Raw genomic sequence first — 23,831 nt, 5'->3', positions numbered from 1 at the left:
CCATAGGAACATGGGAATTGCTAGATGAAAAAAGACCAAGATCCATCTAGTTCACCGTTTACCATCCTGTTGTTGCATGATACAATGATAATGGAGTTGCTGACTAATCATAGCAATCAATCAAACAATTAGCCTTCAATTTTTATTAATTAGCCTCCTTGCGGAAAAGGTAAATAGGGCAGTGGGAAAAGATTTAGGGGGAAAAATTCAGTTGGTTGCACCACCCGTTAGCGCCTTAAGAGGGCGCTAAGTGGGGCGCAAACCAACTAGCGCCCGGGCGCGTCACTGCCCACGCCTCCCGCCAAATTCAACGGGAGGTTAGTGGTGGCGCTAACCGGTAGCGCTGCACCGCTGGCGATGATGTCATTGGTGTGCACAGCGCCCCGCTCACGCCCCGGCCGCGATCTTCGGGAGCGCCCCCTGATTTACCGCCGGACGCTATGCCCGACAGGGTCAGGGTGGCGTACCTGTGGCCGGGGAGGCGCAATTTAAAGGCGAGGTGCGGGGCGGCCATTTTTGTTGCTGGCCACCTGCCTGCGCTCCCGTCCCTGGCCTCCTGAACTCCACCCCCGCGGAGTGCCGGCTGCGCTCCAAGAGCCCGGCACTTCTCTTGGGTGCCAGGCTCTTTTGTCTGCACTCCCGATCCCCTGGGCCCCAGGTCGCACTGCACAAGGCCCCTCCCCTTTAAGAAGGGGAGGAAGGCCTGCAATACCGCAGCGTGACGTGCCGCAGCGTGTGACGCTGCGGCACGTAGCGCCACAATATTCACTCGCAGCGCCCCAAGAGGGATGCGGGGCGCTTCTAGTAGCGCCCCGCTTCCCTCTTGGGGCGCAACCACTCAATTAAAGGAAAAGCGCCCCGGCGAAGTTAGCACCTCAATTGGGGCGCTACTCAATTTTTAGCCCTTAAACTCTTTGGGGGCGAGTGAGGGGAAAATCCACACCAAGTCAAAAAGTGGTAGAAAAAGACCAGTGTGACATATGGACAGGGTGGGGACAAGTTACCCAAATAAAAGTTCTGTACATGAATGCACATAATTTAAGAAATAAAACAAATGAGTTAGATGCACAAATTGAGCTTAAACTTCAAGTAGTAGCCATTACAGAGACCTGACTGCAAGCTGGGCATGATTAGGAGCTTAAATATTCCAGGCTATAGGATCTTTAGAAAGGAGGGGGAGTAGCAATATTTATAATAGACACAGGTAAGGAAATCGCAGCTGCATTAGACATAAATTTCAAACACTCTAGATTCAGTAATTGTGCTTTTGGATTTGAAATTTGCAAATTTAAGAAGCGAGGGAGGGAGGAACCAGTTTACTGTCGGTTGAGGGGATGTTATGTGAAATCTTTCATCAGAGACAGAGTGACTGATCAGATCATACTTGCCCAACTTTTCAAAGAGTGTCAGCACGGCTTTATGATGGGTAGGTCATGTCTGACTAATCTAGTTGAATTTTTTGAGGCGGTCACTAGCATGATATATGGGAGAGTGGTTATGGATGTTGTCTATAGGGACTTTCAGAAAGCATTTGATAAGGTACCATAGAAGAGATTATTGGCAAAAATGAAAATGCATAGAATTAAATTAATATGGTCAACCATGTCAAAGGTTGCAGAGAGGATGAGGAGGAATAATGCACCATGGCCACAATCACAGAGGATGTATTTTGTGACTTTGGTAGGGCTATTTCAGTGCTGTGGAAGAGGTGAAACCCTGATAGGAGAGATTCAAACATGGAGTCGAGGGAAGTATGGGCACAGATATAGGAGCTGACAAAATGTTCAAGGAATAACAACAGAAAATGCTGGAAAAACTCAGCAGGTCAGGCAACATCCGCTCCATTCCCACTCGGACCTCACCGTCCTTGGCCTCTTGTACTGTTCCACGGAAGCTCAACGTAAACTCGAGGAACAGCACCTCATCTTCCGATTAGGCACTCTGCAGCCTTCCGGTCTCAATATCGAGTTCAACAATTTCAGATCATAACCTCGGCCCCTATTTCATTTTTACTTATATTTTTCCACTCCTTTCCTCCCCCCCCCCCTTTCCTTTTGTTTCTCTCTCACACCTGGCAGCTATCTTTTGCCCTGCCAGTACACTTTACACCTAATCCCAGCCTATTACCATCTCGTCTAGCTTCTAATCTCTTTTACTTCTTTTGGTTCTTTTATTCTTTTGTCCGATCGCAGCCCTGCCTTCGATCTAGTTCCTTTTCTCTCCAGTTTTGAAGAAGGGTCAAACCCGAAACGTCAACTCAAATTTCTCTCCACGGATGTTGCCTGACCTGCTGAGTTTTTCCAGCATTTTCTGTTGTTATTTCGGATTTCCAACATCTGCAGTATTTTGCTATCGTAAAAATGTTCAAGGACTTCGGGGAGGAAAGAGAGATTGAAGATATGGCGTTTGTTTGCAAGGACAGAGGGGTCAAGGGTGGGTTTTAGGGGAACGGGTGATATCCATAGTTTTGAAAGGGAAGGGGATAGAACTTGAAAGGGAACCAATTACAATGTCAGTTAGTATGTGAGCCTGGAAGGGAAGTTGGGAGGATCTCCAGTTTAGGGAGAATGAAACCATGGGTACAGGAGATAGGTGTCATAGGCAAAGTGAACTTGGAGAGGGTAGATGGTGTTACGTCCGTGTAATAATAAGAAAAGGACTGCAGAGAACGGTACAACAGGTGTTTCCTCAACGTGGTTCAAACTGCAACTGAAACAACAGATTACTACTCAGCGTTATATACAGGTGTGGTCACTGCCGGTACTACAGTATACATGAGCTGTAGAAAGTAGTTCCCCCCGTAAAGGTACATACCTTACAATTCCTCCCCTTTTAGATTAACAGTACCATAACACTCATTTAACAATTAAATATCAAACTAATTACAATTAACACGTTTAACATGCAACATTAGCTGAAAATAGTCTATTTATAAATTCAGTCTTTGGGGAGGCTTCCTGATCCTTTCTGGATAGCGCCTTTCCCGAGTGTCTTGCTCTTGGTGCGGAGGCGATTCTGGCCCCCTGTCGTCGGTTGGTTCATCAGCTTCCAATGCTACTGTTTCTGGGGTAGATGCTACCTGTACGTCGGGTTCATCACCAGGTACGTATGGCCGAGGCATGGGGTTGACTTGTTCCTGTGACTCTAGGATCTGGTCAGCATGGCGTCTCACGATGCTCTCCCCAACGTCCACTGTGTACATTAGTGGGCCCTGCCGTGTGCATATCGTTCCTGGCTGCCATTTTTCTGTTCGGTAGTCGCGGGCCAAGACTGGTTGCCCTACATTGAAGCTCCTTGTTGGCTTCTCATGGATGTGCTGGAATTGCTTACTCTCAACATCTCTTCGTACGTTTGGTCTGAGCAAATCCAGGCGAGATCTTAACCTTCGGTTAAAGAACATCATGGCTGGGGCCTGGTTGGTGACTGCATGTGTCGCATTCCGGTAGGCGAACAGGAAATTGTCCACCTTGTGCTACAGCGAAATGTTGTCATTGTACATAGCCTTTATTGCCTTCTTAAAGGTTTGTACGAACCTCTCAGCCAATCCATTTGTGGCTGGATGATACGGGGCGGGTGTGTAATGCCTTACCCCATTCTTTTTCAAGAACCTCCGGAACTCTTCGGACACAAACTGTGGTCCGTTATCGGAGCAAATCTGTTCTGGCAAGCCATTCCTGGCAAAAATGGTCCGTAGGACTGCAATAGTTTTCTCCGTGGTGGTGGAGGACATTTTGATGCCCTCAGGCCATTTCGAATGCGCATCCACGGCTATTAAAAACATTGAGTCCATGAATGGACCAGCAAAATCAATATGCACCTGTTGCCATGGAGATGAGGGCCACTCCCATGGGTGTAGAGGGGCCTGTGGTGGTGCATATTGGACTTTCTGGCATCCTGAGCAGCTCTTGGTCAGGTCCTCGATTTGTTTATCGAATCCCGGCCACCACACATAAGCCCTGGCTAGGCTTTTCATTTTTACTCCTCCCAGATGACCCTCATGAAGCTCATTGAGCACTCTCTCCCTTAACTTGGGTGGAATTACCACTCGGGATCCACACATCAAGGTCCCCCGGCACACTGACAGCTGTTCTCTCCTTGTCGAGAATGCTGGCAACAGTGAGTCGCCATATGCTGGCCATCCCTTCACCGTCAAATCATATACCCGAGACAGTGTCGGGTCATTTCGGGTTTCCTTTTTGATACAAGCGTTAGTTACCGGTGGGTATTCAAATATAGTCGAATGGAATATTTCGACAGGATCCACTGCTGGTGCTTCCTCCGCAGTAGGCAGTGGCAGGCGTGATAGCCCATCAGCATTTCCATGCTGTTTCGTGCCCTTATATTCAATCTCATAGTGGTGCGCCCCTAGAAAAAGTGACCATCTTTGTAGTCGTTGCGCAGTCATCACCGGAACACCCTTCTTCGGATTAAAAATGGAGACAAGAGGCTCGTGATCAGTCAGCAAGGTGAATTTCTGCCCGTGCAGATAGTGATTGAACTTTTTCACTCCCCACACTAGGCTGAGTGCCTCCCTGTCAATCTGGGCGTAGTTACGCTCGGCTGAGGTTAGTGATCGTGACGCAAAGGCTATTGACCTCTCTGAGCCGTCCGAGAATTTGTGTGACAGCACCGCTCCAATGCCGTAGGGTGACGCATCACAAGCCAACCGAATTGGTAACGCTGGGTTGTAATGGGCCAATACCTCTTTCGATGTGATTAGTGTTTTGCTCTTCTGGAAAGCTCGTCTACATTCGTCATTCCACTTCCATGGCACCCCAGTTTGCAGTAGGGTGTTCAGTGGGTGTAGTATTGTAGACAAATTTGGCAAGAACTTATGGTAGTAGTTTACCAGCCCGAGGAACGACCTCAGTTGTGACACATTTTCCGGTGCTGGAGCCTTGACTACTGCCTCAATCTTCTCTGGGGACTTATGTAACCCCTCTTTATCGATAACGTGGCCACAATACGAGATCTGTTTTCTAAAAAACTCGCATTTGGGGCGGTTAGCTCAGAGCCCATATTCCTGCAATCTAGTGAACACCTGCTCCAGGTTGGCAAGGTGATCACTGTCATTTTCGCCCGTGACCAGGATGTCGTCCAAATAACACTGGGTCCCTGGGATCCCTTGCAGGACTTGTTCCATTGCCCTCTGCCAAATAGCCGGAGCTGATGCTACCCCGAATACCAGCCGGTTGTATTGGTAGAGACCTTTATGGGTGTTGATTGTGAGGTATTTTTTTGATGCTTCTTCCACCTCCATTTGCAGATACGCCTAGGCCAGATCAATCTTAGTGAAGCGTTTCCCTCCCGATAGCGAGGCGAAAATATCTTCAATCTGCGGAAGTGGCTATTGTACGGTGTGAAGGATCGAGTTCACTGTTACCTTAAAGTCCCCACAGATGCGAACCTTCCTTGGTTCCCCAGGCGTGCTGCTCACCGACTTTTTCGTCACAGGGACGATGGGTGTAGCCTACTCGCTCCAGTCTACCTTGGACAGTGCACCTGAACGTTCCAGACTCTCCAGCTGTGCTTCGACGGCTGGGCGGATCGCATAGGGTACCGGTCTGGCCTTAAAAAATTTTGGGCTTGCGTTTTCTTCAATTTTAATCGTCGCTGTCATGCCTTTTAGTGTTCCGAGTCCTTGCTGGAACACTTCTTTCGCGTCAGTTAGGATCTTTGACAGTCGCCCAGGTGTGACGTCGTCATCCTTTTTGTCAGCCACAGTCAGTGCCTGTATGGAATGCCAATCCAGTTGTATTTTCCGGATCCATTCACGTCCCAGTAATGGTGGTCCTCCATTTTGCAATACATACAGGTCTAGTTTTGGTGTTTCCTTACCGTTATATATAACGGTCACCCTTATTTTTCCTTTGGGGTAGACTTTTTGCCCCGTGTACGTCTTCAAAATAATTTTTGTGTCTCTGAAGGGTTTGTGTGAGAATTGCCACTCGTAGTCCCGTTGGTTTATGACTGTTAGAGCTGATCCTGTGTCCAATTCCATCTTTACCTGGACTCCTGCTATCTTGAGAGTGACCCAAATGGTTCGGTGATCCTCCGTTGTGATCACATTATGTAGTTTCAGAAAACTCAGTTCCCTGCTTTCGGAGTCGTTATCACTCTTTTGTTCGTCTGGACTATTCTCCGTTATCTTATGTACCTTCTTGTACTTCCCTTTGGTCGGTTTCTTATTGCTGGTTTGCTTTCCCGACCTGCAGACTCGTGCTATGTGTCCTACTTTTCCACACTGTCTGCACACTTTGGGCTGGATTTTGCTACGGGGGCGGGTTGGAGGTGGGAAACCCACATTTGGGCTTGTTGTCCCGCCACCATGGAGATGTGGCCAACCCACTGGATTTTCCTCTGATTGACCTTGTTGAGCCCGCCCTGTGGGCTCAGCAGGCCAATTAAGGGCCACCCGGCAACAGGTGACGTCAGAGATTGACATTTCATCTGTCAAAAGCTTTTGGCAGATGAAATATCAGTGTTTAACAGCTGTTTGAAGCTGTCATGCACTGAAAAACTGCTAATTCAGCCTCAGTCCTTTCTCAGGATAACTTTAAAATCATTTTGCTGCAGAAACCAAGAAGCTAATTTTTTTTTTTTAATCGGAGCTTCTGTGGTTCTTGCAGCTGACTCCCGACACCGGAATGCAGGACTCCTGTAAAGGTAAGTAAAAGTAAGTTAAACTTATTTAAACACTTTAAACACTTGCAAAACACTTACCTTTGCACTCCTGCACCCCTCACTCACCTGAACACTGGACATCTCGACCCCTCCAAGACCTCAGACCCACGTCCCACCTCGAAAACTTTTCGTGGTTTGGAGCTGTCGGGAAGCCCACAAACCAGCAATAAAAATCGCGAATAGGCAAAAAACTACCTGTTAACTACCTGTTAACAGGCAGTTTAATTGCCTTTAATCCCTTCCCGCCTCTGGGAGTCGGGTTCCAGCACTTGTCGGCAACCCGACTCCTATGAAATTGACATGGAGGCGGGATGGGGTCGGGACCCCCGGATCTCCGATTTTTATCGCCCGCACGCCTCCAACCCGACTCCAGGGGCTTAGGAAAATCCAGCCCTTTGTCTTTGAACCAGCAATCATTCTGGTCGTGTGTTGTTCTGCCACAGCGATAGCACTTCTGTGTTCCATATGACATTTCGTTTGTGCCATATTCTTGCAGTCTCTGTTGTATCTCTGCAGTACCCCGTGCTGCTGCTTCATATGATACCGCAATGCTGAAAGCCTTTTCCAGCGTAAGGTCCTTTTCAGATAAAAGCCGTTTCTGGGTTCCTTCACTTTGAAGCCCACACACAAACTTGTCCCTTAAGGTATCTGCTAGTCCCGTTCCAAAGTGGCAGTGTTTCGATAGCTTGCGCAGTTCCGTTAAATACTCAGCATTACTTTCATCTTTATGCTGGTTCCTTTTGTGAAACTTAAATCTTTCTGCTATCAGCAGCGGTGTGGGGTTTAAGTGGTCCTGTAGGATTGACACTATGTTTTCAAAATCCTTTTCTACTGGCTTCTCTGGGGTTACTAGGTTTCGTAGTAAGCCATACATTTTTGCACCCATTGAATTCAACAATACCAGCGCTTTCTTGTCATCTGGCACTTCATTCGCCTTGCAGTATACTTCTATGCGTTTGACATATGTCGTCCAATCTTCGACTTCATTGTCGAACGCTGTGATACTGCCACTCTTCGGCATTTTTGGGTGTGGTTAGACTGGCTTAAAATGGCGTCTCCCGCGCTTTCCTTTCTTCTCTGCTGCGGCTTAAAATGGCGTTTCCCGCGCTGCTGCCAACGCCGCTCTCGGCGGTCCTCGTGGCAAATGACGACACCCTGTGGGTTTTGTGCGCTGCTCCTGCGCTGCTGCCAATGCCGCTCTCTGCGGTCCTCATGGCAATGGCAGCGCCTCGCGTTTTCCTGCGCGCCTCTCTCCCCCGTTGATGCTGCTCGGCCCTTGAACACTGGCTGCGCTCTGCTCTCTCTCGTCTCGCTCCCCCGTTGACGCCGCTCGGTCCTGAACACCGGCTGCGCCCTGTGCGCTCTGCCCTCTGTCTCTCCCCCGTCGACGCTGCTCGGCCTTTTTCTGTGCCGCTCGGTCGGCTCTAGGCCGTCGCTGTCCGGGAAGGGTCTGCGCAGTACCTGTTGCCAGCCCGTTTCGCTGGACCACCGTGACTGGAAAGCCAAGCCTGGCTCTCGACAGCCTCCCCTGCGATGCTCAAAGCTCCGCTGGATGACTGGGCGGTTGCCCGTGGTCGACGCCCGTGCTTCTGGACTCGACCTTCTTCCACTGTTCTCCAGGAGCGAATCCCTGGGAGATGATGCAGAGTTGCAGGTAGGTTCGAACTTGCTCGTCACCACTGTTACGTCCGTGTAATAATAAGAAAAGGACTGCAGAGAACGGTACAACAGGTGTTTACTCAACGTGGTTCAAACTGCAACTGATACAACAGATTACTACTCAGCGTTATATACAGGTGTGGTCACTGCCGGTACTACAGTATACATGAGCTGTAAAACATAGTTCCCCCCTTAAAGGTATATACATTACAGATGGGAGAGAAACTAGAGAAAGACATGGGTGCAACGCTAGTGCAAGGGGAGCTTGTGACAGGGTTGGCTTGGTGGAGAAGGGGAAACAGCAGCATGAACTGAAAGGATAGTCTCAATTTTTGTGACACAAACGTTCATGAGTTCCCCGACTTGTTGAAAGTGAGTGTGGAAAGAAAGAAAGGAAAAAATTACATTTATGGAAAGAGGCAAGAGAGAGGGGTTTAAAGAGAAAAGATGGTGATTTACATAATGTATGTATTAATTTAAAACTTAATTGTCGATGATATTTCTAATATTCTGGCTTGACTACTAGAGAATCAAATAAAGTTGTGTGGTGGGGAGAGCTGAGTTGGTAAAGTCGTAGTTCTTCCATTGTGTCAAGGCTGTCAGTTGGTAAAGTAGTACTGTAGTTGGTAAAGTAGTAGTTCTTCCATTGTGTCAAGGCTGTCCATTTGTAGATGCATGTGTTGCGCAGGTTCCATTCTTCCATAAATTGGCTCTGGTTCCCAAGCAGCATGTGTTAAAGTGATCAATGTAATAGATTGCTGTGCCTGTCATTCTAGCTGATGTGAAGGAGGGGGGGACTGGCTGTAATAGGTCATAGATAAAGTCAATATTTCAAATACACTCTTCTTTAAACAAAAAGTACCCATGTATAAACTGAAATATAATTTATCTACTAATATTATTTCTACTAACACTTCAAAAGTATTAATACAATGATTCTATTATACTTTTCTACAGAGTCAGATGACCAGAATTACAGAGTTCGTGCTGTTCATGCACTGGTTTATAAACTACCAGAAAAGAACAGAGAGATGCTCGACCTTTTGCTAAAACATTTGGTGAAGTAAGTAGTTGTATCTTTCTTTAGCCATTACAAGATTTCTGCTAACGATGATCATGCTCATCTAATTTATGTTGCATTTTAGAAATGTAATTTAACAGATTTAAGATGTACTTGGTTGTTCTTTGACCCTGTTCATAATTTCACCATCTAGCAATGTTAAAAATTCACTCAAGTAAAATCTAGCTGATGATAATGGATACCTTGGAGTTAATTGAATGGTCTAATCTAATTGAAGGGTACAGGTGATGCCAGTAACGGCAAGAGTGAAGTTTGAGTGATTTAGTGACATCCAATGACTTCCTCCAATCAAATTAATCTTCAAAGTAAAAATTCCACTGTTTATTGTTTCAGCAGGTTGATCTACATAGCTTATATCATTGCTTACATGATAAAATTAAATATTTTTAGAAATAATTTCTCAATTGACGTTGTCAATGTCACTAATGGCTGTGACTCAAATTTGATAAGGTTTCAAAAATAAAAATGTTAACGACTCTATTTTCACTTCATAATGAATTAGCAACATTTACTAGATGTAGTTTATATTTTACAGAGAATAATAGATAACTGGGAACATATCACAAGGCTGTAACTAAAAGTCTTTTGTTCATTGTAATACATATATCCTTTTTTGTGTTGGTGACTTTTCCAATTCAATTTACCAATTGAGTTCATACCTTGCATTACCTCTGACAACAATGAAGTATTTTTGTCCTTAGTTTTTTGTTAGCTCTTTTCACTGAGTTTTTTAGCTTAAAAAGCAGGTTCTTTTAAGAAAGATAACACCCTCAAAATGTCTTCTGCAGCTGCAAACTGGAAGGATGGCTCTTATTGGCTCTGCATCAAGTATATAAGGAAAATGACAGTCAATATGGTCAATTACAAACTGATGTATCCATTGAGATAAAGTACCAAGAGAGGAAAAATTATATTGAGGAACAAGGAAATGGCAGAGACTTTAAACAAATATTTTGTATCATTCTTCACAGTAGAAGAGACAAAAAGTATACCAAAAATAGTGGGGAACCAAGGGGCTAATAAGAGCGAGGAACTTAAAGTAATTAATATCAGTGGAGGAAAAAGTACTTGAGAAACTAATGGGACTAAAAGCTGACAAATCCCCATGACCTGATGGCCTACATCCTAGGGTTCTAAAAGAGGTGGCTGCAGAGATAGTGGATGCATTATTTATGGTCTTCCAAAATTCCCTAGATTCAGGAATGGTCCCAGCGGATTGGAAGGTAGCAAATGTAAGCCCGCTATTCAAGAAAGGAGGGAGAGAGAAAACAGGGAACTGCAGGCCAGTTAGCCTGACATCAGTCATCAGGAAAATGCTGGAATCCATTATTAAGGAAGTGGTAACGGGGCACTTAGAAAATCATAATATGATTAGGCAGAGTCAACATGGTTTTATGAAAGGGAAATTAGTGTTTGACAAATTTATTAGAGTTTTTTGAGGATATAACTAGCAGAGTAGCTAAAGGGAAACCAGTGAATGTAGTATATTTAGATTTCCAAAAGGCATTCAATGAGGTGCCCCATAAAAGGTTGTTAAGAGTAGGAATAAACGTGTCATTTTCAGATTACAGTTTGCCAACCTAAAAATGACCCATTTATCCCGACTCTCGGTGTGATTTTTGCCAATGGGGGCACGTTGGAGGCGGGACTGCTGCTTGGCTGGTCGATGTCCCGCCTCCATTGATTTGTGGTCAACCCATGCTATTTTCCCTTGATTGACCTTATTAAGCCTGCCCACCGGGCTTAGCAGGCCAATTAAGGGAAAGCTGGTTGCAGAGAACGTCAACGTATGACGTTTCATCTGTCAAAAAATTTTGACAGGCAAATTGTCATCGTTTGACAGCTCTGTGAAGCTGTCAAACAATGACATTCTCTGTAGTTTGATGAGGTCTTGAATTCAAGACCTCATCAAACTTCTTTCTTTTACAGAAATGAGATGGTTGTTGCATCTGAGAATGCAACGGCCATCTGTCATCTGCAACACGGAGGTCCGAGTCTCTCCGCATACAAAACCGACTGAAGCCTGCAGGAAGAAACAAAGGTAAGTACACTTTTACTAACACTTTGCACTTACCTCCGATACTCACCTCTCCACTCTTGCACCCATCACTTACCTTCACAGCACACTTTTGCACCCCCCCGACCCCCGCAGACACAGTACCCGCCTCGCTGACCTGGCGGGTTTCGGAGCCTTCGGGAAGCCCGCACTTGTGTGGGCAATAAAAGGATAATCCTATTTTCTGCCTGTTAACTACCTGTTAACAGGCAGTTAATAGGCTTCAATCCCTTCCCGCCTCCAAGGAGATGGGACCCGGCGCGGGACGGCTACCCGCCTCCTAGGAAGATGGCATGGGGACGAGTTCCCCAAATTCTGCCATTTTGCCGGCAGTCCCGCCTCCATACCCACCTCCCCAGGGCTGGCAAAATCGCCCCCTCTGTTTCTGTTAGTTAGCCAATCCTCTCTCCATGCTAATATATTACCCCCAATACCGTGAGCTCTTATCTTGTGCAGTAACCTTTTATGTGGCACCTTATTTGGAAATCCAAATACACTACATCTACTGGTTCCCCTTTATCCACCCTGCTCATTACATCCTCAAAGAACTCTAATAAATTTGTCAAACATGATTTCCCTTTCATAAAACCATGTTGACTCTGCTTGATTGTATTATGATTTTCTAAATGTCCTGCTACTTCTTCCTTAATAATGGATTCCAGCATTTTCCCAATGACAGATGTTAGGCTAACTGGCCTATAGTTTCCTGCTTTCTGTCTACCTCCTTTCTTGAATAGGGGCATTACATTTGCGGTTTTCCAATCCGCTGGGACCTTTCCAGAATCTACGGATTTTTGGAAGATTACAACCAATGCATCCACTTTTTCTGCAGCCACTTCTATTAAGACTCTAGGATGCAAGCCATCAGATCCAGGGGACTTGTCAGCCTTTAGTCCCATTAGGTTGCCTCGTACTTTTCCTCTGGTGATAGTGATTGTTTTAAGTTCCTCCCTCACTTTTGCCCCTTGATTATCTACTATTATTGGGATGCTTTTAGTGTCTTCTACCATGAAGACAGATACAAAATATTTGTTCAAAATCTCTGCCATTTCCTTGTTTCCCATTGTTAATTCCCCAGTCTCATCCTCTAAGGGACCAATGTTTACTTTAGCTACTCTCTTCCTTTTTATATACTCATAGAAGCTCTTACTGTCTGTTTTTATATTTCTTGCTAGTTTACGCTCAATCTATTTTCTCCCTCTTTATTATTTTTTTAGTCATCCTTTGCTGGTTTCTAAAAAATTCCCAATCTTCTGGCTTACCACTAATCTTCGCAACATTGTATGCCTTTTCTTTCAATGTGATACCATCCTTAACTTCCTTAGTTAGCCACAGCTGGTTCATCCTTCTCGTAGTGTCTTTCTTTCTCACTGGAATATATCTTAGTTGAGAGTTATAAAATATCTCCTTAAATGTCTGCCACTTCTTATCTACCATCTTACCTTTAAATCTATTTTCCCAGTCCACTTTAGCCAACTCTGTCTTCATACCTTTGTAATTGCATTTATTTAAGTTTAAGACACTAGTTTCAGATCCAAGTTTCTCACCCTCAAACTGAATTTGAAATTCTATCATGTTATGATCACTCTTCCCTGGAGGATCCTTTACAATGAGGTCATTAATTAATCCTGTCTCATTACACATTACCAGATCTAAAATAGCCGGTTGGTTCCGCAATGTATTGTTTTTAGAAACCTTCCTGAATACACTCTATGAACTCCTCCTCAAGGCTACCTTTGCTAATTTGATTTATCCAATCTATATGAAGATTAAAATCGCCCATGATTATTGCAGTACCTTTCTTACAAGCCCCCATTATTTCGTGATTTATACTCTCCTACAGTGTAGCTACTATTAGGGGGCCTATAGACTACTCCCACCAGTGACTTATTTCCCTTACTATTTCTTATCTCCACCCAAACTGATTCTACATCTTGATCTTCTGAGCCAAGATCATTTCTCACTACTGTACTGATCTCATCCTTTATTAACAGAGCTACCCCACCTCCTTTACCTTTCTGCCTATCCTTCCGAAATGTCAAATATCCCTGAATATTCAGTTCCCAACCTTGCAACCACGTCTCTGTAATGGCAATCAGATCATACCCATTTATTTCTTTGTGCCGTCACTTCATCTAACTTGTTATGAATGCTGCGTGCATTCAGATAGAGAACCTTTAATTTTGTCTTTTTACCATTTTTCCCTACTCTGACCCTATTTGCTGGTGCACTCCTATGTTTGCACATAAGTATGATAATGAGGTTGGAAGACTCGGATTTAATCTGCTTTGCAAGTTTAACTGTAGCCAGCTGGGATTCCCGGGCCTCAGGAATCACGGCAGCTGCAGCGAGGCGAGGACAGCCTCGGGGAGCAAGCCTTGTGGGCCAGGAGGAGCAGGAGTGCTTCCTCCCGGCTCCCCCAAGCTTCCCCACCAGGGGTTGGGGCTCGCATCTACCTGGGATTGTGGCCTCTTGTCCAGCGTTCCCTGCCTGACTGGAAGGCAGCCTGCCAATCACACTGACTTCCAGGCGGCGAACCTGTCCGTGATGTCGCACGCACGCCGGGGAGTTAAAACCCAGACTTCCCGCTCCCAGCAATCAAAGGATAATACAAAATAAGGACAGAATGTAGATCTTTAAAATAGGAACTGAATTGCATCTGTGTGCTCTAGCTCCTTTATCCCAGCCTTCTAACTCATCTTTACCTGTAGATAACACTTGGGCCTCGATTTTAACTGACCCGTGGAGTCGGGATTGGAGGTGTGCGGGGGGTTAAAGTCCCGAATTCGGGGGTCCCGACACCATCCCGCCCCAAACCTACCTCCATGTAAGTTTCAAAGGAGGCGGGTATCCGCCCCACACTGGGACCCGCCTACCCGAGGCGGGAAGGGATTAGTGACAATTAACTGCCTGTTAACAGGTAGTTAACAGGCAATTTTTAGCCTAATCCCTATTTTAAAGCTTGAAGTGTGGGATTCCCGACGGCTCCAAACCACGCCAAGTTAGAGGAGTCGGGCCATCGGGTTGAAGGACTTGGAGGGGTCGAGATGTCGGTGTTCAGGTGAGTGATGGGTGCATGAGTGCAAAGGTAAGTGTGGTTGGTGTGTCTAAAGTGTGTAAAGAAGTTTAAATTACCTATACTTACCTTTTTAGCCTTCCTTCCTCTAGGTTTCAGGAGTCCATCATCTAACCGGCACAGAAAGCAGAACAGCTGCGAACTGTCAAAAGTGACAGCCTGCAGCTTTCTGTGCCGGCGAGATTTCTAACTGAGTCTGTGTACAAGGACTCAGGTTAGAAGTAAGACTGTGATGGGCCTTCAATAACCACAAAACTAGAAGTTATAGACTTAAACAAGTTGGCTTTTAATCACTAAGATCAGAGCTAACATCTCAACACGCCGACTGGTTCACAGGAATGAGTCATACAGATCCTGGGATCTTTATGTAAGAGAAGTCGCGGCGGAGCCAAGAGCCAAGACCTGGAACCTCCCAGGTTAGTCGGGAAAGAGGAAGTGAAACTATACACAGTGGGGGAGGGTAATATACATGAGTGCAAAACGAAAACAGGATCAAGACAAACAGATTTCATTACATTCACCCCTTCTATAGATTTAGTCCATCGGGGTGATGTTTCTTAAAAGTTGGTATAAGTGAGTCTGTCAGGAGGTTTTGCAGTTCCCAGTGATCGGCGCAAAGCCGGTTGGGGTGCCTCTAGGGGAGTGGATTCTGGTTCCTCCGCTGTCCGGGCCTCTGCAGTGTCTTCCAGGTTATCTGCAGTGCCCTCCAGGTTAAAGTTGGGTATTGATACCTCTGGGCGTCCTGTCTCTTTGTAGTGTAGGTCTTCATCGGGTAGTCTCCCATCGTTCTCTCCGCTCCCTGAGGGAGCGAGGTCTTTTATGGAAGCAGTGTCCTCTCGCCCGTCAGAGTATTCGATATAGGCGTACTGAGGGTTTGCATGGAGGAGCTGTACCTTTTCCACAAGGGGGTCCGTTTTATGGCCTCTCACGTGCTTCCGCAATAGTACTGTCCCCGGAGACGTCAGCCACGCGGGTAGAGATATGCCCGAGGTGGATTTCCGGGGGGAAACGAACATCTTTTCGTGAGGGGTAGCATTAGTGGCAGTACATAACAGAGACCTTATGAAGTGGAGCACGTCTGGGAGGACTTCCTGCCAGCGGGAGGTCGGAAGGCCTTTTGACTTTAAGGCTAACGTGACAGTCTTCCAAACAGTAGCATTCTCCCTTTCCACTTGCCCATTACCCCGGGGGTTGTAGCTAGTGGTTCTGCTAGTGGCTATCCCCTTCGAGAGCAAGAACTGGCGCAGCTCGTCACTCATGAATGACGTCCCCCTATCGCTGTGTATGTAGTTCGGCATGCCAAACATGCAGAATAGATTACAGAGACACTTGATGACCGTGGCACTGGTCATGTCTGGGCAGGGAATGGCGAAGGGGAAGCGGGAATATTCATCAATGATATTGAGGAAGTATACGTTACGGTCGGCAGAGGGAAGGGGTCCCTTGAAGTCCAGACTTAGGCGCTCGAATGGCCGTGTGGCTTTGATAAGGTGTGCACGGTCAGGCCTGTAGAAACGAGGCTTGCATTCCGCACAGATGCGGCAGGCTCTGGTCATTGCTCTGACCTCCTCGATAGAGTGGGGCAGATTGCGGGACTTTATAAAATGGTATAGTCGGGTGACCCCTGGGTGACAGACGTCGTTGTGGAGACCCTGTAATTTGTCCGTATGAATGCTGGCACACATTCCCCGCAATAGGGCGTCTGGGGGTTCATTAAGGGCTCCCGGCCTGTACATAATATCATAGTCGAACGTGGATAGTTCGATCCTCCACCTGAGTATTTTGTCATTCTTGATTTTCCCCCTTTGTTATTAAACATGAAAGCCACCGACCGCTGGTCGGTGAGCAGGGTGAAACGTTTGCCGGCTAGGTAGTGTCTCCAGTGCCGCACTGCCTCCACTATAGCCTGTGCCTCCTTCTCGACAGAAGAGTGCCTGACTTCAGGTCCCTGAAGGGTTCGGGAGAAGAAGGCCACAGGTCTCCCAGCCTGATTGAGGGTCGCAGCTAAGGCAAAGTCTAACGCATCGCTTTCGACTTGAAAGGGAATGCATTCGTCCACTGCACACACTGCAGCCCTTTCAATGTCCTGTTTAATACTGGTGAAAGCCTCCTGAGCTTCAGCTGATAGTGGGAAGGACGTCGATTTAATGAGGGGTCGGGCCTTATCAGAGTAATTGGGCACCCATTGGGCATAATACGAAAAAAATCCGAGGCACCTTTTTAAAGCTTTGGGATTGTGTGGCAGGGGCAGTTCCTTTAGGGGGCGTAATCGGTCAGGGTCCGGTCCAATTACCCCATCTTCCACCACGCAGCCGAGGATACAGAGACGGGTTGTGTTGAAGACACATTTGTCTTCGTTGTAGGTTAGATTCAGCTTTAGGGCAGTTTTTAAAAATCTCGCAAGATTTAGATTGTGGTCTTGCTGGTTGTGCCTGCAGATAGTGACATTGTCCAGATAGGGGTAGGTAGCTTGTAGTTTATTCTCATCAACCATGCGGTCCATCTCACGTTGGAAGACCGAGACCCCATTTGTTACCCCGAAGGGCACTCTGAGAAAATGGTAGAGGCACCCGTTCACCTCGAAGGCGGTGTATGGGCGGTCCTCCGTTCTAATGGGGAGCTGGTGATACGCAGATTTGAGGTCGATAGTTGAGAAGACTCGGTATTGCGCAACCTGGTTGACCATTTCTGATATGCGGAGTAAAGGGTAGGCGTCCAGCTGGGTATAAATATTAACAGTCTGGCTGTAGTCAATTACCATCCGTTTCTTTTCGCTATTTTTAACTATGACTACTTGGGCACGCCACGGGCTGGTACTGCATTCAATAATGCCTTCCCGCAGGAGTCTGTCCACTTCCGCCTTGATAAAGTGTCTGTCTTCCAGACTGTACCGTCTACTTTTGGTCGCTATGGGCCTACAGTTCGGAGCGAGATTAGCGAATAAAGAGGGTGGGCTGATTTTTAAGGTTGATAGGCCACAGACTGTGAGTGGCGGCTGGGACCCGCCATATGCTAGCGTGACACTTTCGTGGTGGCACTGGAAGTCCAGGCCCAAGATTACATTAGCACAGAGTTCTGGCATCACGAGGAGTTTAAAATCCTTGTAGTCCGTGCCTTTTACAGTCAGTGTTACCACACAGTAGCCCAAAATGTCCGAAGTGTGGGGCTTAGCAGCCATAGTAATTCTGCTCCGTGCAGGGGTTACCGTTAATGAGTGCCGCCGTACCAGGCTAGGGTGGATAAAACTCTCGGTACTCCCACAGTCAATTAAACATTTCGTTAAATTCCCGTTTACCGGTATGTCCATCATGGATTTTGTCAACGGGTGTGGCCTGGATTGATCCACCGTGATCGAAGCCACTGTTGGGCCCTGGGCGGCCGTTGAGTCGGGAAAAGATGGCGGATCCCAAGATGGCGGCCCGCACAGCACGCACGAGGCGGTGACGGAGTTGGAAATCGGATTCCCCCTGCAAACTTTGCTAAAATGCCCCTTTTTCTTACATTTGAAGCATGTAGCGTCCTTCGCTGGGCATCGTTGTCTTGGGTGCTTGGCCTGGCCGCAGAAGTAGCATTTCGGGCCTCGAGACATTGCCGCTGTAGTAGGACTCCTGGGTGAACTTCTGTGTGGGGACTCCGGCGGCGTAGAGCTGGTCTGAGACCTGGATGGGGAAGATGGCTGATTCCAAGATGGCGGCCCCCTCGGCGCGCACGAGGCGGTGAGGGCCGCATGGCCGGAAGAATAAGAGTCAGAGTTTCTCTGGGCCACGTCCAGTGATCGCGCAGTGGCCACTGCCTTTTTTAAGTCCAGGACCTCCTTCTCCAGCAGTCTCTGCCGGATATAATTCGATTTGAGGCCCGTGATGAAGGAATCGCGGACCAATTCGTCAGAGTACGCGTTGGCCGTCACGGCCTTGCAGTTACAGTCCCGGACCAGGTCCTTTAGGCCCTGTAAGAAATCGTCCATTGATTCCTCTGGTCACTGTCTGCGTGTAGCCAGCAGATGTCTGGCGTACACTTCGTTTACCGGCCTCTGGTATTGGGCCTTCAGGATAGTGATGGCCTCCATGTAAGAGATGGTGTCCCGGATGAACGAATAAATCCGATGACTTACGCGAGTAGTCAGTAGACTCAGTTTATCTACCTCGCTAGCGGATGAGGCCCCCGCGAAGAGTTCGAAGCATTTGAGCCAGTGTCCAAATTGATTTGATGCTTCAGCAGAATGTGGATCCAAGTCCAGACGCTCTGGTTTTAGGAGTCGATCCATCCTAGTATTCTTTAGTGAATAAAATTGATGGGCCTTTAATAACCACAAAACTAGAAGTTATAGACTTAAACAAGTTGGCTTTTAATCACTAAGATCAGAGCTAACATCTCAACATGCCGACTGGTTCACAGGAATGAGTCATACAGATCCTGGGATCTTAATGTAAGAGAAGTCGGGGCGGAGCCAAGAGCCAAGACCTGGAACCTCCCAGGTTAGTCGGGAAAGAGGAAGTGAAACTATACACAGTGGGGGAGGGTAATATACATGTGTGCAAAACGAATACAGGATCAAGACAAACAGATTTCATTACAGACTGTCAGTGTTTGACAGCTTCAAACAGCTGTGAAACACTGATATTTCATCTGTCGAAACATCTTGACAGATGAAATTTCAGTCTGTGACGTCACCTGTTGCCGGGTGGCCCTTAATTGGCCTGCTGAGCCCGCTGGGCAGGCTGAACAAGGTCGATCAAGTTAAAATCGCGTGGATTGGCCGCATCTCGATGGAGGCGGGACTACAACCCCGAAAGTTGTAGTCCCGCCTCCAACCCGACTTCTGAGTGAAAATCACCCCCCTTGGCCTTGAATCCCCTTATTTGATATCATGGACAATTTACTAGTATTAACAATTAATACTTACCTTTTCATGTCATCAGTCAATGTAGAGGATGGTATATATGGTTGCCCACCTGTTTAGGCTTCACTCTGTCTTATGTTTGAACTTTTTTTTTCCCGCAATTTTCTTCCCTCCCCTTTTCTCCAGAAAGTTTTCACTCCTTGTTGGAGTACAGTTACAAGAAGCCTATCGGCTTCCAATACCTAACACAAAGTGGCCAGTGTACAAGTGTGATCTTTAATGGTGAATGTCAGCAAGCTATTCACTCAAAGGGCCATCACAGTTGTATCTGACCCATTATCATCTGACATACACAAGCATGCACTTCCAGTAAGTGTTGCTCGATAGCAATCAGAGCTGGGAGGCTTTGCTTATTTTCATCTCCATTATCCATGGACTCCAACTGGAGCATCTCTACTAAGATAATTCACTAACTGAGCATAGACCAGAGGTTGAACCTGGGATCTTTCAGGGAATTAAAATAGAGTCTAGGAAAAGCAAAGAATGATATCCAGATAAAGCTAGTGCAGTGCAGAGATAGAATCAGCAGATGCACTACAAGCTTCCAGTTCGGAAAATGTGCAAATCTGTTGAGCCGCCAACAAAATAAATGAATAACCTAAAAACAGCTATGTGAGAAAAGAAAAGATATGATAGATGTGAATGAGTCATACCACACATGGATGACCTAAAATGTACAAAAAAAGTTAATTACACTCCACCAGTAAGAAGTCTAGGAACCTGAACAATAGCTGACATTGAAGGGAAAGTACATTGCAGCCCAAATTAAAAATCAAAATAAACACAATGAAATGGCCTAGCAAGCCACTCAGTTGTATCAAAACCGCTACAAAAAACAATAAGAATAAAACTGAACAGACCACCCGGCATCAGCCTAGGCACCGGATTTAGACACGACAAAGGCACACCCAGCCCAGTCGACTTTGAAAAGTCCTCCTCACTAACATCTGGGGACTTGTGCCAAAATTGGGAGGGCTGTCCCACAGACTAGTCAAGCAACAGCCTAACATAGTCATACTCTCAGAATCATACCAATGTGCCAGACTTCTCCATCACCATCCCTGGGTATGTCCTGTCCCACCGGCAGGACAGACACACCAGAGGTGGCGGCACCGTGGTATACAGTCAGGAGCGAGTGGCCCTGGGAGTCCTCAACCTTGACTCCGGACCCCATGAAGTCTCATGGCTTAACGTCAAGCATGGGTAAGGAAACCCCCTGCTGATTACCACCTTCCACCTTCCCGCAGCTGATGAATCAGTACTTCTCCACGTTGAACACCACTTGGAAGAAGCACTGAGTAGCAAGGGCACAGAAATTACTCTGGGTGGGGGACTTCAGTGTCCATCACCAAGAGTGGCTTGGTAACACCACCACTGACCGAACTGGCCGAGTCCTGAAGTACACAGCTGCCAGATTCGGCCTGCAGCAGCCGGTGAGAGAACCAACACGAGGGAAAACCCTACTTGACGTCGTCCTCACGAATCTACCTGGCACCGATGCATCTGTCCATGACCGTATTGGTAGGAGTGAGCAGCGCACAGTCTCTGTGGTGACAAAGTCCCATCTTCACACAGAGGACACCCTCCATCGTATTGTGTGGCACTACCACCATACTAAATGGAATAGATTTAGAACAGATCTAGCAGCTCAAAACTGGGCATCCATGAGGCGCTGTGGGCCATCAGCAGCAGCAGAATTGTATTCCACCACAATCTGTAACCTCATGGCCTGGCATATCCCTCACTTGACCATTACCATCAAGCCAGTGGACCAACTCTGGATCAATGGGGAGTATAGAAGAGCATGCCAGGAGCAGCACCAGGCCTACCTAAAAATGAGGTGCCAACCTGGGGAAGCTGCAACACATGCTAAACAGAGGAAACAGCATGCCATAGACAGGGCTAAGCAACCCCACAACCAATGGATCAGATGAAAGTTCTGCAGTCCTGTCACATTCAGTCGTGAATGGTGGTGGACAATTAAACAACTAATGGGAGGAGGAGGCTCCATGAACATCCCCATCCTCAGTGATGGCAGAGCCCAGCATGTGAGTGCAAAGACAAGGCTGAAGCATTTGCAACCATCTTCAACCAGAAGTGCCGAGTAGATGATCCATCTCGGCTTCCTCCTGATGTCCCCACCATCACGGAAACCAGTCTTCAGCCAATTCGATTAAATCCACATTATATCACGAAATGACTGTGCGCACTGAATACAGCAAAGGCTATGGGCCCCGACAACATCCCGTTTGTAATACTGAAGACTTCTGTTCAGAACTAGCCGTGCCTCTAGCCAAGCTGTCCCAATACAGCTGCAACACTGGCATCTATCCGACAAATTGGAAAATTGCCTACATATGCCCTGTCCACAAAAAGCAGGAAAAATGCAATCCGGCCAATTACCACCCCATCAACCTATCAGCAAAGCGATGGAGGGGGTCGTCGCCAGTGCTATGAAGCGGCACTTACTCACCAATAACCGTCTCACTGATGCTCAGTTTGGGTTCCTCCAGAACCACTCTGCTCCAGACCTCATTACAGCCTTCATCCAAATATGGACAAAAGAGCTGAATTCCAGAGGTGAGGTGAGAGTGACATCAAGGCAGCATTTGACCGAGTGTAGCATCAAGGAACCCGAGTAAAATTGAAGTCAATGGGAATCGGAGAAAACGCTCCATGGGCTAGAGTCATACCTAGCACAAAAGAAAATGGTTGTAGTTGTTGGAGGCCAATCATCTCAGTTCCAGGACGTCACTGCAGGAGGTCCTCAGGGCAATGTCCTAGGCCCAACTATCTTCAGCTGCATCATCAATGACCTTCCCTCCATCAACCCTCCATCAAAATATCAGAAGTGGGGATGTTCGCTGATGATTTCATAGTGTTCTGTTCCATTCGCAACTCCACAGATAATGAAACAGTCCGTGCCCACCTGCAGCAAGATCTGGACAATATTCAGGCTTGGACTGATAGGTCGCAAGTAACATTCGTGCCACAGAAGTGCCATGCAATGACCACCTCCAACAAGAGAAAGTCTAACCATCTCCCCCTGACATTCAACGGCATTGCCATTATCTAATCCCCCACCATGTACTGCAGCAACTCACCAAGGCTTCTTTGACTGCACCTCCCAAAACCACGACCTCTACCACCTAGAAGGGCAAGGGCAGCAGGCGCATGGGAACACCACCACCTGAAAGTTCCCCTCCAAGTCACACACCATCCTGACTTGGAAATATTATCGCCGATCCTTCATCATCGCTGGGTCAAAATCCTGGAACTCCCGACCAATGTTCCCCTTCATTTTTTGGGGGGGCTGCGCGACCCCTTTAATGGGCTGCATGGCCTATTCCAAAGTCTGCGCATGCGTAGTTTGTTCAATTTAAAAGCTGTCTCACCGGCTGCACGGGACCTCTGAAGCACTGCGCGGTGGCGTGGCTTAAAGGGAACATTGCTCCCTACCTAACAGCTCTGTGGCAGTGCCTTCACCACACGGACTGCAGCGGTTCAAGAAGGTGGTGCACCACCAACTTCTCGAGCAATTAGGGATGGGCAATAAATGCTGGCCTTGCTAGTGATGCCCACATCCCATGAATGAAATTTAAAAAAAAGAGATGAGAGTACCTTCCCAAAAAGAACACTCATAACCATAAGAATGAAAGAAAATCTTAGAAGTGTAAAAATATGAAAAAGTTAAACAAAATGACCTAATCAACATAGAATTTAAAAATAGTGTACAGTAATAAGTCAAAATCAAAAACACAAACATCTGCAAAGGCAAACAAGACATTAGTACTTTCTGACCGCTCAACGGGTGATTTGTTCCTGAAATGTACTGCACCTCTAAGGGGAGAGGTGCCCATAAATTTCCTGCCCATGGCTATTTTCAATGCGCACTTCAGGTGCAGATCTGCTTTGTGCTGGTATCACGGGGCAGATGGTACCATGAATGAAGCTGGAGCCTCAGGAGGTCAAGCCCTGGAAATCATCTTGGCAGGGGAGTGGGGTTTCCTAAAGCAAAACCTTCATGCTGCCCTGAAACCGCTACAGAGCCTCCAATCTGTGAGGCTCCTGGTTCAAGCCCCAATGCCAGGTTTCTTCATGTGTACCTCCACTTGGATCCCTAATGAACTAACGAGTAGGAAAAGTGAGTTTGGGAGGGCCAGATAACACGTCAATTATGTTGAGGAAGTACACATTGCGGTCGGAGGAGGGGAGGGGCCCTTTAAAATCGACGCTCAGCCGTTCAAAGGGGCGCGTGGCTTTGATCAGGCTTGCTCTGTCTGGCCTATAAAAATGCGGTTTGCACTCAGCACAGATTTGGCAGTTCCTGGTCATGGTCCTGACCTCCTCGATGGAGTAGGGCAGGTTACGGGAT

At 47.0% G+C, this 23,831-nt stretch overlaps 1 protein-coding gene across 1 annotated transcript in view; it reads left to right on the top strand.

Moving 5' to 3' along the window:
* arhgap42a (Rho GTPase activating protein 42a) overlaps window positions 1-23,831 on the top strand; it is a 604,917-nt gene that overhangs the window by 507,766 nt on the left and 73,320 nt on the right. The window contains exon 17 of the mRNA XM_085998730.1: window positions 9,301-9,406. Coding sequence (XP_085854856.1) covers window positions 9,301-9,406 — 106 coding nt within the window. The remainder of the gene's footprint in view (window positions 1-9,300; window positions 9,407-23,831) is intronic.

Source organism: Somniosus microcephalus, chromosome 10 (genome assembly GCF_052327205.1).
Source record: "Somniosus microcephalus isolate GS21.2 chromosome 10, FLI_Smic_1.0, whole genome shotgun sequence".
Lineage (NCBI taxonomy): Eukaryota > Metazoa > Chordata > Chondrichthyes > Squaliformes > Somniosidae > Somniosus > Somniosus microcephalus.
Note: the sequence above shows the minus strand (reverse complement) of the source record. Positions and strands in the feature narration are given on the sequence as shown.